General features: G+C 37.0%; 1 protein-coding gene across 2 annotated transcripts in view; it reads right to left on the bottom strand.

The window, feature by feature from the left end:
- Window positions 1–1,845: 1,845 nt before the first annotated feature.
- LOC138712126 (protein masquerade-like) overlaps window positions 1,846–16,356 on the bottom strand; it is a 74,864-nt gene continuing 60,353 nt past the window's right edge. Inside the window, exons 7-9 of one of the 2 annotated variants that reach the window (XR_011335643.1) lie at window positions 16,275–16,354; window positions 5,916–6,011; window positions 2,365–2,383 (exon numbers count right to left, since the gene is read on the bottom strand). Coding sequence is in view for 1 of the 2 variants with exons in the window: in XM_069843586.1 (XP_069699687.1) it covers window positions 2,299–2,383; window positions 5,916–6,011 (181 nt within the window). In the remaining variant the exon portion in view is untranslated. Of the gene's footprint in view, window positions 2,384–5,915; window positions 6,012–16,274; window positions 16,355–16,356 lie in introns of both variants that reach the window. The other variant, XM_069843586.1, reaches the window with a different exon arrangement.

The raw sequence follows: 16,356 nt of genomic DNA, 5'->3' as shown, positions 1-16,356 counted from the left end.
TTATTGTACCTGAGTTTTTGAATGTACTTCACTCCCACTCCCTCTACTAGTAAACTTCCAACCGTTCTCCACACAGAACCGAGGTCGCGTATGCAGTACTGAGTTAGTCAGTATAGTACGTTCCAGAAATATGTTCGTGCTTTCCAGTGACGAAAGAGCTTTCAATATTCAATCATATTTTCGCACAGGTACTGTCGTCCGTTTGCCTACGTCGCATCCCGGTTTCCCCCACCTGCTTCTGTTCGCCCCTCTGTAAAGTCTATAGTAGCTGGGCTGTCTTAGCTCTTTTCTGAAAACATTAATTTCTGTTAGGAATTGGACATCTACGTAATATTATACAACTGTTTAAAATAACTTAAATAAAAGGGCCTCGTTAAGTAATTAACTGTCACATGATTTCCCCCATTTCTACGACCCTGCGATAAAACCACTTGGACGGACAGTAGATAGCATGTCTGAGTAATTTTATCTTTTCGGATCGGGCAGAAGTGAAGATTGAATTTACAGTACGTAAGGTAGCCTACTCTTTTATAGAGTAGGTATAGAATTATTTCAACATGAGTTACTCGTACGAAGGACGAAACTGGTAATTGGAATTAGGTGCAATAGTCTATAGTGCGATAATATGCACATTAGAACTGAAGCCTGTATCGAAATGAACGTCCACCATTTTCAAAAATGTGTTTAAATATCTATATTATGATTATTTTTAAATTTAACTTCATTCTCTACGTATATTGTACGCTAATGTGTTGTAGACAGTATAATATACACTGCATAATGAATAGGCTACGTCCGAATGGATAGCTCAATTCGTGAGTAAAAACACTCATTGTTAATACAGTACGCCTACTGTATTTTTATTAAGTTAAACAAAAACCTAATGAAAATTATCAAACTCAAAATTGCGATATTTCCTAGTTTACATAAATGGATGAACTACTTTTCTTCCCTCCCATAACTAGTAAAGTGATTTGTATTTTGCGCCAGTATCATCGAACTCCAGTCTTGGAAGGGAGAGCAAGCGGTGAGCGTAACTAGTCAAAAGGGGTCTTACAGATTTACTACACTTAGGACTAAGGGATAAACTAAAACACAAAAAAATCAAAGGTTCTTATGAATAACGCCTTGTGCAGATTAAGGAGAATACTGAAATTCAGTTGAACTTACATTACTGACTCGCAATTGCAAAACACAACGAACAAGTTGAAGAAAACACATATGTCCTAAATTTAACAATAAATTGTATAACATTTTAAGCAGCAGTAGATTTAATATTGACAAGGTGCGATAAACCCGACGACATAGAATGCAGGAGCGTGTTTCGTGAATTAGTTCTCTTCAGTTCTGAGTTAGATAAAGACTTGAAAAATTAAAAGAGCACTTAACCAAGTCAACAGCGTTTAAGGCCACTTCTAAAAACATTCCAACCGACTTGCTTGACTGGATGTTGAAAGTGTACCGTGTAGAAATAAAAAAGACCTAATGATTATAGACTATGTTTCTATCACTGTTTACCATACGACTGATGTTTCAACTCCACCTACTATTAGGCCTACGTTACGAGCCACCGGCGTAGCTCTGTCGGATAAGGCGTTTGCCTGCCGATCCAGAGCTGCTCTCGGGCGCAGGTTCGATTCCCGCTTAAGCCGATTACCTGGTTGGGTTTTTACCGAGGTCTTCCCAAATCGTAAGGCAAATGTCAGGTAATCTATGGCAAATCCTCGGCCTCATCTCGCCAAATATATCATTATCACCAATTCCATTAACGCTAAATAACCTCGTAATTGATAGAGCGTCGTTAAACAACAAAGTAAATAAATAAACCACGTTACATTATTGATGGAATGTCTGTTTATTAACCGACAAGTGTGTAGTTTTCCTCTAATTTGTCTGGACTTTGTGTACAGTTGTATACATTTTGCTATGTTTAATAATAATAATAATAATAATAATAATAATAATAATAATAATAATAATAATAATAATAATGTAATTATTGTCACTGTTTATTATTGTCCTTATCTCTAGCAGTAGGCATTGAATGTTAACGAGCCGCCACTGTTGCTGAGTATATTGCAGAGTGATTGTGGTTCAAACTGCTGACGTAATTCAAGACAACTAAACCGACAGAAGTCCGGAGACGTAGCGTCGTGGTCTAAGACAACATTTCTGGAGTCCCAGGTTCGTGTCTCACGCAGAATGAATTTTCTCTTGCACTCCGACCAGTGTATGGTCCATCCAGCATCGTGGAATCCGTTAAGAAAGGCAGCTATAACGGGTGGGATAATCCTCGTGCTAACCACACGATATCTCCGTATTCGTTGGATGATCGTCCACCTCTGTGGCAGCAGCTGGCTGGCCAGTCTGGGCGGTTGAAGGGCTGCAGAGCCACGGAAAAACAAAGAGAAAACATAGGCCTGTTAGCTTAGTTGGTTTTTTAACGACTCTGTACCAACTAGCTACACATAGGCTATTATTATTTAGTATGATAGCGGAATGGAATTGAACGAGATGGGACTGAAAATGTTGCATGCCATTTGATTACCTAACATTCGTCTTATAGGCCTATTTATAAAAAACCTCAGAAACATGTAATCAGGCATTCGGCCCAAATGGGAATCGAACCCACTACCGAGCGCAACCCCGGATCAGTAGGCAAACTCAATACCGAGTGAGCTATGCCGGTGGCCTCTGCGGAAACACCCTTGACCTCTGTTGCTCTCTCAAGGTAACTTTCCAAGTTTCACAACCATACAGAACAACCGGTAGTCTAACATAACCCTTTTATAAATTCTAACTTTCAGCTGTTTTGAGAGCAGACTGGATGACAAAACCTTTTCAACCGAATAATAATAATAATAATAATAATAATAATAATAATAATAATAATAATAATAATAATAATAATAGGGGGCATTTCTCATATGCATAGCCTACTTTTTAAGTAGGTTATTTTACGACGCTTTATCAACATCTCAGGTTATTTAGCGTCTGAATGAGATGAGTGTGATAATGCAGGTGAAATGAGTCCGGGGTCCAGCACCGAAAGTTGCCCACCATTTGCTCATATTGCCCCGACCGGGAATCGAACCCGCGCCACCTGGTTTCGCGGCCAGACGCGCTAGCCGTTACTCCAGAGTTGTGGACTATTTATTCTTGAACTGTTAACTTCGTAGGCCTACTATTATTTCTGCTTGGTAATACTGATGACCGTTACTGTTCCATTGCAATAGTTTTTAATTGATCATTTTTACGACACTTTATCAACTGATATGCTTATCTAGCGTCCGAGTGAGATGAAGGTGATAATGCCAGCGAAATGAGTCCGGGGTTCAGTCCCGAAAGTTACCCAGCATTTGGGCTGTGTGGAAAAACCTCAACAAAACTTGTCCAAAATGGGATTCCAACCCGGACCACATTGTTTCACGGTCCGGCATGCTAACCGTTACTACACAGTGGTAGACGATCGCAATGGTTGATAGATTTGAGCTGAACTGAAAAAAAATGTTGATCATAGACAAAGAAGTGGAGTCGCTGCTGATCATGTGCGGGGATTCACCGATCTAAAATGCTGGAGGAAAGAAAGGGTGGAGGCATTGTGATGACGTCACTACCATGTTCATTGCGAGAGCTGGCCCTCTGTACGGATTTGAAATAACTATTTTTGGTTTATGTCTTAGACAGTTTATCTTCAAAACTATTTCTTTTTAATGGGAAATCTCTCTTGGAGTTATTTGGAGGGAGGGAGCGCCTACATTATTCTTTTGGGGGTCGACGTCCTTGACTTTATAAACTGAGGGGAAAGAAAGCGCCTTGCCTCCCCAAAGCCGGTGTCTATGGTTCGGATGTTCACGACCGAACATACAGGCCTACTGTGTAGAAAACAAGCCAGGAAATCTGTCCCTAACAGCTAATATTTCAATTTAGTTACAGTGGACCCAGGCTTAGAGACTTCAGACCCGATAGAAGAAAACAGTGCGATTTCAAGTTGGATAGCAGGACGGTAGTGGGTGGGGCAGTGAGGGTAGCGACCTACCTGTCGTCCCATGTGCTTTATATACTCAGTCATACTCGTAAGGCAGGGAGAGGAGGTACTGTTCTGATAATAAAAACAGTCCTGTATGTCTAGGTCACTTTTTCAGAAGAGAGGACAGGAGATAGTAGTCTGGTTTTGATTTATGCATGTGGTTATCTATCTGATTAGTCGTAAGAATATAATTAACAGTAAGTATGCCAAACGCGAAAGGCTCTAAGACGCATTCATTTGTGCAGGAGTTCGGAAATGATTATTTTCAAGTTAATGGGGATCATGTTACATGTAAATTGTGTCATGTCAGACTAAGGGGGGACATAAAACGATACCTTGAGACCCACTGTAACTCTCGGAAACACATTTCACATACAAACATTTTGTCTCTTTAAGAGGGATGAAGGGGGTTTTCCCTCAACCCCTATACGAGCAAATGCTGGGTAACTTTCGGTGCTGGACCTCGGACTCATTTCACCGGCATTATCACCTTCATATCATTCAGACGCTAAATAACCTAGATATCGATACAGCGTCGTAAAATAACCCAATAAAAAGAGGGAAGGAATTCCACCTGCGTCAGATTCACTTACAAATAAAGAACCCGAGTTATTCCTAGATCTATGTGAAATGATGATGGAGAGGGATGAAGGTACAGGAGAATGCAGAAAGTTACACAACACAGAACTGCACGCATTGTATTCTTCACCTGACATAATTACGAACATTAAATCCAGACGTTTGAGATGGGCAGGGCATGTAGGACATATGGGCGAATCCAGAAATGTAGCCTATATAGAGTGTTAGTTGGAAGGCCGGAGGGAAAAAGACCTTTGTGGAAGCCGAGACGTAGACGGGAAGATAATATTAAAATGGATTTGAGGGAGGTGGGATATGATGATAGAGACTGGATTAATCTTGCTCAGGATAGGGACCAATGGCGGGCTTATGTGAGGGTGGCAATGAACCTCCGGGTTCCTTAAAAGCCAATAAGTAAGTAAGTATTGCACATGTGCTTATGAAAGAAGCCGAAAGGAAATGCATATTAATTTATTTTGAAAATTTCGCATTATAGGTTTTTGTTTTAATCTATGTAAAGATTAATTTTTTTGATCCTACAGAATTTTTCTCCTCTAACATTCATTTTATTTTAATGTTTGATAAATTAGTTGTCTTTCTTTGGAACGTCACTGTACAGCACCAGCAGACTGGACTGGACTTGGTTTCATGTACACATGTCTCTCCTGGTGCCGACTCCCATCCACCTCAAACACAGTGACAAAGCTGCCTATAGTATGGACTTAGTAAACTTATTCTATCGGGTCCAAAATCTCGATGTCTGGTTATACCCAACACAATTTTATCATACGTAGTTCTGGTTTGTACTTAATTACGCACAGACACTGACAAAATTATATTTAACTACATATAATATAATTCCTGTACGTAATTCAAGTTTCGTAGTACCATGAACCATAACCAAGATTTCCGTTTTTATTCCTTTCAGTACTGCCACGATAATGATTGTCGTATTATGAATAAACGGTACACCGAATGAACTTAATTGCAAGCAATACCGGTTAACGGTCTTAAAGCCGTCAAGAGTAGTTATGCATTTTCACGTTAAGAAACGTAAGAATTGTGGATCAACAAAGCAAAGATTGTATCAAGAGCATTTTTAAAATATTACACCAAAACATACCGTTTAACTTATGCATTATATTTATATGTTAACATTTGAATTTACTGGATTCGTTAATTCAACATTTTTAACAGGTAGGTAAATACACATTATCGAAACTTAATTGTAAAACTGCTAATTATCATTTTCGTTTTTTAAATTTTACGGCTAGATAAAACATTTGTGACCATGAAAAATACTCACTTGATATCAATGAAGAAATGATGTTCTCGAATTCGTCTTGACAAGATGGCGACATTCCTGTGTGCCCCGTTGAACTCTCCTCCTTCACGGATATTCCTAGACAGAAGATGCATTGGCCTGATTGAGACAAAGTTAAGCCACCTACGTCTTCGAACAAATAATGTAACTATTTTTAATCTTTTTAATGTAAGCCCAGGGTAATTCGCTAGGAGACGTCGTTGTATATAGACCACTTTTACACTAAACCTAAAATTTGCTTTTGCAATATATACTAAAACCCTAAACTGACCTAACCTAACCTTTTCCTTAATCTGTGACAGGTTACGTTAGGTTAGGTTAGTCTTTTAGTATAAGTTGTATACACTAAGGTTAGGTTTAGTGTAAAAGTGGTCTATATGTAACGACGTGGTGAATGTTACTTATGTCCCGCCCACTATAGGAGACTTAGGCCAGTTTACACTAATCCTAAACATATTAATATAACTTGTTGCTTGTGAGCCATCCCAAACCCCGACCTGCACCCCTAAGAGCGCCAGTCCTTGTATACCCGTCAGTCAAGGCCTTCTGACAAACAAAAGAAATTGACAATAGATATCTCAGTCATGACAACCTCATAAAATATCTTATCAATTGAATAATCGATCTTGCTACGTACAACATAATTTTATTACATTATTACCCATTTCAGCGAGTACTGACGATCACTGCAAAATACGATAATTTGGTCCAGGGAGCATTCTCTTTTGGCACAAGGATGATTTATGTAACATGTTTCTAAATTGGAATTGGAATTGGAATTGTATTTATTAGCCGTCAGAATACAAGGATTCATGGCATCGTCAGATAACAATTACATGTTAATACAATGGTATAATAGTAATGTAAACAAATACAATAGTAATGACAACAATTATGATTACAACATAATAATAATCACTTTCTAATATTGTGTATTTTATTATAATGACAATCTTGTCAGTTTGTGCTTCTACCAGGTACATGAAGAGGAAGGTAAGGAGCAGCAAACAGGGAAAACAACAGCAATCAATAACAGTATATAAAATAGAGATTGTTACATTTCCTGTTCAAGATTTAAATTTAGGTACTCGTTAGTCTTTTATACCGATTACATTCTTTAATAAATCACTGGAAAACAAATGTGAATATAGGGATGTAGAGTGAGTACGAAATTATTATTTTTTATTTTTGGCGCGTCATTTTTACGTAAATAACGACAAATAAAAACTAACATGCCACATAACATTATTTTAAGAAATACAGGAAACAAGCATGAATAATATTCACCATTCTTAATGATCTTGGGATAGAAAAAAACGTATGGAATAGAAATTACATACTAATGTGCGTGTAGGCCTAATAACTTAAACAATAAGCAAACCATCTTCGATTAATCATTTCAAAACGACGTGAATATAGCGTGGATTGTGTAGGAAAATAATTTCTTATAAGTTGCTCCCAATGTGGATCATTGTTAACTTATGAAAACAAATGAAAATTAACATGGCATATAAACACTATTTGAAGAAAGATAGGAGATATTAAGTAATATTCAGCGTTCTTAATGATCTTTGGATGGAAAATAACAATGAAATATGTATGAAATAGAAATTACATACAGGTGAGCATATAAAAAACAGTAAGTAGAATCATTTATTTGATTAATAAGCTTAAATTACTCCAGTTTAGTGTAAGAGTGGCCTATATCTAACGATGTCTCCCAGCAAATTACTTAATTCATAAAAACAAAAAAATCGTATTAGAAGATTGAATTTGTGTATTTTGTATGAAACTTTCCAAGTATCTGTAGGCCGTCTTTTACATTAGACTGCCGAAAATTGGTTTATAGCGCAGCATTGGCAGTGATAAAAGTGTGAAATATTCGTTCAGCGGGCGGTGGATACTCCACATTGACCCCGTCTATTAATTCAATAACATACAACACATAGAAATTATAATTGCAATTCGTATGGTAATTTAATCACAAATCTGAAATGCAAACTATCCCTCCTTGTGATTTATTGCTTCTGTGAAGTTATCAATATATAGGCCTACTCTATTTTATAAAATATAAATTTATTACGTACTTCATTTATAATATAGCATCCCCTACTGGTCTGCAAAGAATTTTGAAGTACATAATTTACAGGAAATAAATCTTGAATAGTCACTCACCGCCTCAAACGCAGGACACGAACCCTCTCGTCTCACATCTCCGCCCGACTAAACAGAGTGCCTCTCCCGATCGACACAGGCAGACGGCAGCGGCGTGTTGGTCGTAATTCAGCCAATCAGAATGCAGGGAATAATAACGTCTGAACATATTTTTCATAACTTGTTTATAAATTGTAAATAAAGCACAATTGAGTAGGCCTACCTACGTGTTTATTGTAACTGTTGTCCAGTACATTTGATATTGTTTATCATTCAATCCTTACTAGGAAGCTGGAACATGCAGGAGTCAGACTGATTAGCTACATTAAATTTACTTCGTTCATACCTAAGTAACAGAACACAAATAATTAAAATTGAAAATAAATTCAGTCAACCTATAGATGTAGCTCAGGTCACTGTATCAGAACCTACAATAATTTTTAATATGGGCGAATATATTAATGATTTATTATTAACAAGTCTTCAAAGAAATAGTGGATCCATACAATTCTAACAAGATGATATGATTTTAATTTATGCAGGGGAAAATATCGACCAAGTCTATAATAACGACAGTAATAGTCTAAAAATAGTTAAATATTGGCTTGATACAGATTTATTATCTTTGTGCTGACATATTACACTGGACAGAGCCAAGGGGTGTCACCACTACCGGACATAGGCCTATGTAGACACGGAGCCAATTTTGGTCCAAGATTATATAATATAGCCTATCATTGAAAAATGTTACCTTGAAAACATAAACGCTGATAAATTTGAACACTAAATTAAAACACTATTACGATAATTCAGTTGAATAGTAGGCCTATACTTCTTAATAAACGTTATCAGGTATTAATTTCAATAATCTTCTAATGTAGTGTATTACAATTAAATATTTGTATACTTTGATGTATCACTTCCTTTTTATAGTTTACCTAATTAAATTATAATAAGAGACCTCTTAGTAAAAAGGCTTTAATAAGCTGAAAACATGTAGGGCCTACATCTTGTTGAAAACAACAGGCTAATTAATGTTTGTAACCATAACAACGAACATTTGAATACAACCGTAACAGATAATATTAATTATCTATACAAGACTGTATCATATAAAGTTTGTTGTGTGTTAAACATAAGAATGTAATCTTCTTTTTATTAAGCCTATATAATTCCCTTACATTGCTGAACCCCCCTGAACACCAGCTTGCTCTTTCAGGAATGGACAAATGTTTATGGAATGATGTATCTGTATTAATCTAGTCTAGCAATAAATGAAATGAAAAAAATGTAGCCTATTCGATTGCCTGTACATCTGTGTTTGAAATCCCACACATAAAAAAGTAGTTGCAATACGATATAAAAGTAGTATGGGTATAATGTCCGGCGATTAGAATTCCCCCATTCAACTCCCGTCTGCGCGGCATGGAAACTGTCCAACCCCATCAACTTCCCCGACAGGAACAAGACAAATGCGGTCGGAGGCAACATAGTGACTCATCCCTGATACTGACGCGATAAAATACGCGATTACACAATGCTAGGGATCCAGGATTTTCCGTGACATACCGGAATCGAGATCTGAATCCACGTCTCCCGAAAATAATTCTCGGGACGTAGAAATGCCCGATTGTCAGCGAACGATATTTTAATTAAACAAATTTGACGTTTCTTTCCTTTCCATACGTATTATTCCCTTCAATTTATGAATACGACAGCTAAAAATGGTAAAAATAAAGAACTTGTCACATGCATACAACATCGCATTTACATTCACGATTCAACCATTTTCATATTGAATTAAAATCTGTTTCGTATAACAGGGACAAAGCGCTTTGCTCAGTTCTGTTAATGGTTATTGTTGTGGTAAGTTATTACTCTTGTTTCCATCTGCCTCTCGATTCAGAGTTTCATATTTGAAGCTCGTTTTATTCATACAATAATTTTGCCTTCCAATAAATTCGTTGGTAATTTTAGAAACGCTGTCCACAACAGTGTCAAGAAGAAGATAATGTATCTTGTTGACAGTCCTTGTTATTAGATTACCCATCATGCCGGTTAAGCAACAATGGAAAATGTTGAAACATATGGATAAAATAGAGAATTATTAAATGGAAAATGTTTTATTTTGTATTACATGCTGTACAGATAAATTCGCGTATTAGTAAACCATTTTGAGAGAAAATGTAACTTTTTCCTGAAGGCTACGCGACAATGATCACGTGTTTTCGTTGCTATAGAAGTTCATATTAATAAGCTTATACGAGTATTTCTGCCACATTTTCATTCCGCACATTTTAAAGAAAATAAATGAAACGTAACGTCTCCAACGAGGTCCATGGTAAATGTTAATTCTTACACTTTTTTGGTCCAGGGAAAATACTATTAAAAATTGTTTCTATGAAATACTAGTATTTTCTTTAGACCAACAATGCAGTATAAATGGAATAAAAATTAGTATTTTTCGTGGACGATATTAAATTTGTGGTAAAACAGGTAGACATTACCGACGCTCACTGGAGTTCTCATTTTCTACCAGGAGCCTACGCAAGGGAGGTTATCGGGTTTGAATCCCTATTGAACTTAAAAAAATACATATTTACATTTGAGTACTTTTTCTATCCATAATCGTTTTCCCTTCTATGATTTTTCGCTGTCAGAGTAACAAAATCTACATCGACATAGTCCTCCTACCCCTCCTTCAGCTTGGTCCTGCGGCACGTTCGAATTATAACAATGCTGTCTTTATAATAGAGAGACCTACCGCCTAGTACCGGCCTTGTACTAAAATGAAGCCGGCACAATATGAAATTTATCTTGTTCCTTAAAAATTGGATGGCTGTGAAAAAATACGTTTCAAAGATTTCATAGAGCTCCTCGAACTCTATCAGTAGTGTAGAGGACAACCCTCTGCCACCAGGCATATGGACGGTAGAGGCCGGCAAAGTTTCAAAAAATGGTCATTTTGACTTTCCAAAACAGACTTTTCTCTACACAAGGAGAAGGAAGGGGCTCAGACACCTCCCATTTTTACTGTAGCATCCCCGAATGTTTACTAATAACCGCCAATAAAATCGAACAATTCCGTTGCACTTTTTTCTACACTTATTTTCTGCCTACCTAAAATATTTCCTTCTCTAATCTCCGGAAATAATGGCGATATCGAGGAACGGGATGCGATGTTGTATTCTCCTTGACTTACTTCGGATACGATAGCATCAAAAAGGGAATCCCGAACACAAGCTGATGTTCGAGAAAAAAAAAATACCAAGGCCTGGCTGTGAAAGGCAATTGCTATAGAAAAATAGGTAAACTAGATCATAAAACACATTCTACAGTTACAACACATTGTAGAAAAATTTTGAAATCATGAATTTTCAATAATTTGGCAAGAAAAGCCAAGGAAAAATTGCTAAATGCACGTGACGAGAAATTCAGAGCTAATCAAGTTGTCTAAAGTCCAAGAATAAATTTTCCACAAATTCCAGTCATGATTTAGTAGCCATCAAACTGGAAGATCAGTAATCAAAACATCCGGCGCGTGTTGTGGAAATTGATTACCATGCAGAAGAGGTCGTACATTAGTGAGGCAAACCAAGCTGGAAGATCGGACTTCGATAAAGATCATGTTGGTAAGGATGGGGAATTTTGGAACAGGGTGATTTGGACAAATGAGACGGAGATAAATCTTTATGGTTCCGATGGCATTCATAGGATATGGAGAAAGCCCAACACAGACAACATAAACAACACATTACCTTCAGTGAATCACGGGGGTGGATGCATACTATTGTGGGGATGCATGCCTACAATTACAATTGAGGGGCTTAGAACAAAAAGCAGGCAAGTGACATTATTAAAAAAATGAGGTCAGTGCGTGTTGTGATAGCCCAAAAGGATGTTTCTTTGGGATAAAATCAGGTAAGTGATCACCAGGCTTCGAGACTTCGGACCCGATAGAGCAGTTCAGTGGGAAATCCGCATAACGGCGTACTGAGTATAGTGGTAAAGCGTACAGTGGGTGGGGGTACTGTAGAATGAATGCCAACAAATACGCAAAGGAAAACGCTCTGGATTTGAAGGTTCTGACGAATAATTTGGTTTTCATACAAACTGTGTCTGAAACTATTACACGGTTAGAAAAGTCAGAGCAAGAGATGCCGGAAGCCCTCAAATTAATTTAGAAAATGATGCAGAAAATTAATGAGACACCAAGTACACCGGTTACTGAACGTGTAAAACAGAAATGGAAATCAATTTTATGTAAAAAAATAACGGATATGGAACATTGTGTAACATAAGCAGCAAATTAGTGGACATAGAGTCACCCGATAATAAAGGACTGTCTCTTAGAGACTGCAATGATGTTAGGTTTCTTCGTTTTGCTCCTATCACGTCATGCGACGTAGAGCGCAGCTTTCCACAGTACAAACTGTGTTTGGCAGATAACCGAAAAAGATTTACGTTTGAGACACTGAGAATGTATCTTGTAGTACATTGCAATTCGGTACTGTAACTGCACTTCCTAAAGACGACCAATAGGATAAATGAAAAAATTAAAATTGCTACATGCTTATTTCCACCATTAACACTGTGTATAATTAAACACAAATGCTTATAAAAGACAGGAGAATAAAAGCTTTTCACATTCTTTTGACATTGTCATTGTGTAATGTATATTTACTTTCAGAATGTACATATGTGTGTGTTTCCCCATACTACCATACTCTACTCTAAATAGCAACGTTGTTACCTCAACACATCTCTATCTACCTGCAGCGAGTCAACAACCTATAGTGCATGCACAGTAAACTTATTGTATCGGGTCCAAAGTCTCGAAGCCTGGTGATCACACTGTGCAGTGCTGCTATATGGGCATCATTTCACCGAACTAGTGTATAATATTCCATTGCATGTAGAACTTTAACTGTAATTTCCTCAAAACTAGGTTTCCGTCACTTACCTGCTTTTTGTTCTAAGCCCCTCAATTGAGACTCGGAATCCAAGAGGGGCCCAATATTTAATCACTTTCATGATTTATTTCTCATGTAAAATAATTAGTAGAAGCTTGTTGCCATGGTTATATGAAAAGATGTAATGGAGATGTACTTACGAAACAAAAAATAATAATTAATCAGAGGTATTTTGTAGCAACAGCAAACATTTTTTTCAATTTCCCAAAAGTTTGATGAAATGGACTTGGGCTCCTCTTGGATTCCGTGTCTCAATTGCAATTTTATGTTGCTTAAAAGTAGGTATATACATTCAAGGGTTGCACATATCGTGTAGTTTTTAGAGGGATAATTGATGTTTTAATTGTCTTAGCATGTAAACTATTGCTTACTTCTTCAAAAGTAAATATAGTGTCATCTATCTGACCACTGCAGGAATCCAGAAGTAGTAGTGTGTCTTTAACATCCGGGAGAAATAAATATCTTAACCACCTTCTCAAGTGATTTTTAGTCAGTTTACCGGAACTACTTGCATCAACCACACCTTGTTTTACTTTAGGTCGAAATTCCCCTTTCGCTTCTTGAAAGCATGGTGTGTACAGATTCATTTCTATGGATTTGGATGGTGTACGAATGAGTGAAAGATGTCATGGTTTGCACTACTACTGTTTTAATGTGAGTTAAAAGAAAGCAAATTGACTAGAGCATGCGAAAGCTGTGATACGGTGTAGCGAAGCTATGAGAATCTGAGTGTGCGCAAGAAGCGGCATAAGTAGCAACGATCTTCAAGTCAATATGTTACTGTAAATGTACGTATAACCAAACATTTACCGTTATAGTGCGGTAAAACCCCGAAATATCTTGTTAGATGTGTACATTTTTAATTTTTACCAAGAGATGTTGGTAAATCTCAGGATTTACCGATAAACTGTGGTAAAATGGTATTAATTTTTTTAAAAAACGTTTACTAAGATTTGCCGTTCTTCGTACTTTTACATAATATCTCTTTCCGATTCATCTTTTTATTGTTGTTTTAGGATCTATTTAAAAACATAAATAAAAATCACCTCAGTAATAACTGAAATAATTTGTATTTATTTTTAATCGAAGTTATTCAAATATTCTTACATTCCAATGTGATTATAATGAACAATATTCCATATTAAAAATAGTGAGAAATATTATAATTTTAACCACTGTCTGTTATAGTATTCCATATAAAAATTAACAAAGCCTTTAGGCTTATATATCCTTAAACAGTCTAGATCAACAAATAAAGTAAAACATTATGAATGTTAATTTTTGTTACAGCAAGGTTGGTTGTTATAATATTCAGAGTTACACAATATGGAAGATGATTTGCACAAACACATTTTTGTTAAATAGTTTTTAAACATTTACACTTTTTCAACCCTTGCCCTCCAACGAAAGATAGTTTGCCAACCACTTCCCGTACACTAATTTCTTCTTTGCCTAATTCTTCGATGCTGATAAAATTTCCTTTGCACAATGTAAATTGGTTCCTAGAGTACAATGACTTCAGTTTGCCAGCTTTGCTACCAAGTTGATAAAACTCATCTTTAATATTTGAAGAGTCCACTGCAAGAATGATGGATGTCACTTTCTTGTCGAAAATGAACCAAGACTGTCAATGCATAGCTTAAGACATATAGAATGTACATACAGAGTTATATGGCATTAACACTGATAGTCATTGTCCAGTAATGATAGGAAAATCACAGTTAAGCTTTGAGCGCTAAGCATTTCAAACTTTCAATTGCTTCTTCTGCAAAATGTACTGGGTGTTCATTTCAAAGTGTGTCATGACGTCATTGTTGATGAGTCAGCGATTTGAAGCGAGTTTCAGATTTCGTGTCAGAAAAGTTGCCTATTAATCAAGGCGTTCAATCTGAACTTGAGAACGTGTACGGTATAACTTGAACGTCGTAGCAACAGATGGCGGTCTGTACGGTCTGTGTGCTACCATAACCTCTTTCGAACTGAGTTTTGCGCGGGCAAGTCGTACATCGGTTGCGTACGGCAACATTCCACAATACAAATCAGATGCTCCGTGTTCATATTGACCGTCGAAGTTAATGTCAACAAATACGTAAGTAATCGTCTTAACCCTCTCCACATATCCCGACAGTAAGAAAAAAAGTCAACTCAGTACGTATTTCGAAACAGTTTACATTCCTGCCACTACCGGCGTTACCGTAAGTATCGGTAAGTACTCTTCTGAATGAACGCCGTACTTACTAGGCAACTTCTCTTGCACATAAGTAATACACCTCTGCGGAAGTGTAGGAAGATTGAATTCTCTAGGCTCATCGGCTAGCCACATGACGGCATACAGCGAGCCATGACACACTCTGAACTGAACACCCAGTATTCCAAATGACATCCATCATTCTTGCAGTGGACTCTTTATTTATGATCACTGCTGTTATGGATTTTGCGTCAATTTTTGCATCCGGTACTTTGATTGTCACATTCTACCCGACTGAAAATTTTGGAATTTTTTACAAGTGGCTGCTTTCATTTTCCTCTCTTGCATTTCAAGACCTTTGGCAGCCTCTCGGAACCGCTTCACTTTATGACCCTGCAAACATGTCTGAATCTGCACAAGATTCTTCGTTCTGGATTCTTCGATCTAGCTTCTACCAGCTCGTATAGGTAAATCCTGAGATTTACCAACAAGTCTTGGTAAAAGTTCAAAATGTATGCATCTAATAAGATATTTTGGGGTTTTACCGCACTATAACGGTAAATGTTAGGTTATACCGGTGAATTCTAAGATTTACCAGTCTTCGCACATTTACAGTAACAAATATATTTCATTTCGTAAACGAGGAAAAAGCGAAAGGAACTACTATCACCACGTTTCTTAACGAACGAAAATTAGCTTAAATATGTGAAGAGTTCGCGGGAAAAACGATGAATGTCACAGTTTTGTGAAGGTTGATGTCATTATCTAATTCAATGGATCACTACGAAATTTAGTGTTGTTCTTATGAAAAATGGTAAAAAGGAGAATTATCACCACGAATACAGTAATGCTTTCCTTTATTTTCTATAGAAACAGCACTACATCTTGCAGTTATAGACTCAATTAGATCATTATCTAATCCTTAACAGAAATGTGACATTCATCGTTATTCCCGCCAACTTTTCATGTATTGTCATTAAATTCAAGCTCCACGACCTGGGACGGTTCCCTTGTTAGTTACAATACCTTGGTTCCGCTGGTCGTCAGGGGTCCGCAGACCACAAGATGAGAACCGCTGAGGCTATCCTTGGCATTCGTGTAGCATTCT

This window comes from Periplaneta americana, chromosome 2 (genome assembly GCF_040183065.1).
Source record: "Periplaneta americana isolate PAMFEO1 chromosome 2, P.americana_PAMFEO1_priV1, whole genome shotgun sequence".
NCBI lineage: Eukaryota > Metazoa > Arthropoda > Insecta > Blattodea > Blattidae > Periplaneta > Periplaneta americana.
This window is presented reverse-complemented; position numbering and strand designations above follow the sequence as displayed.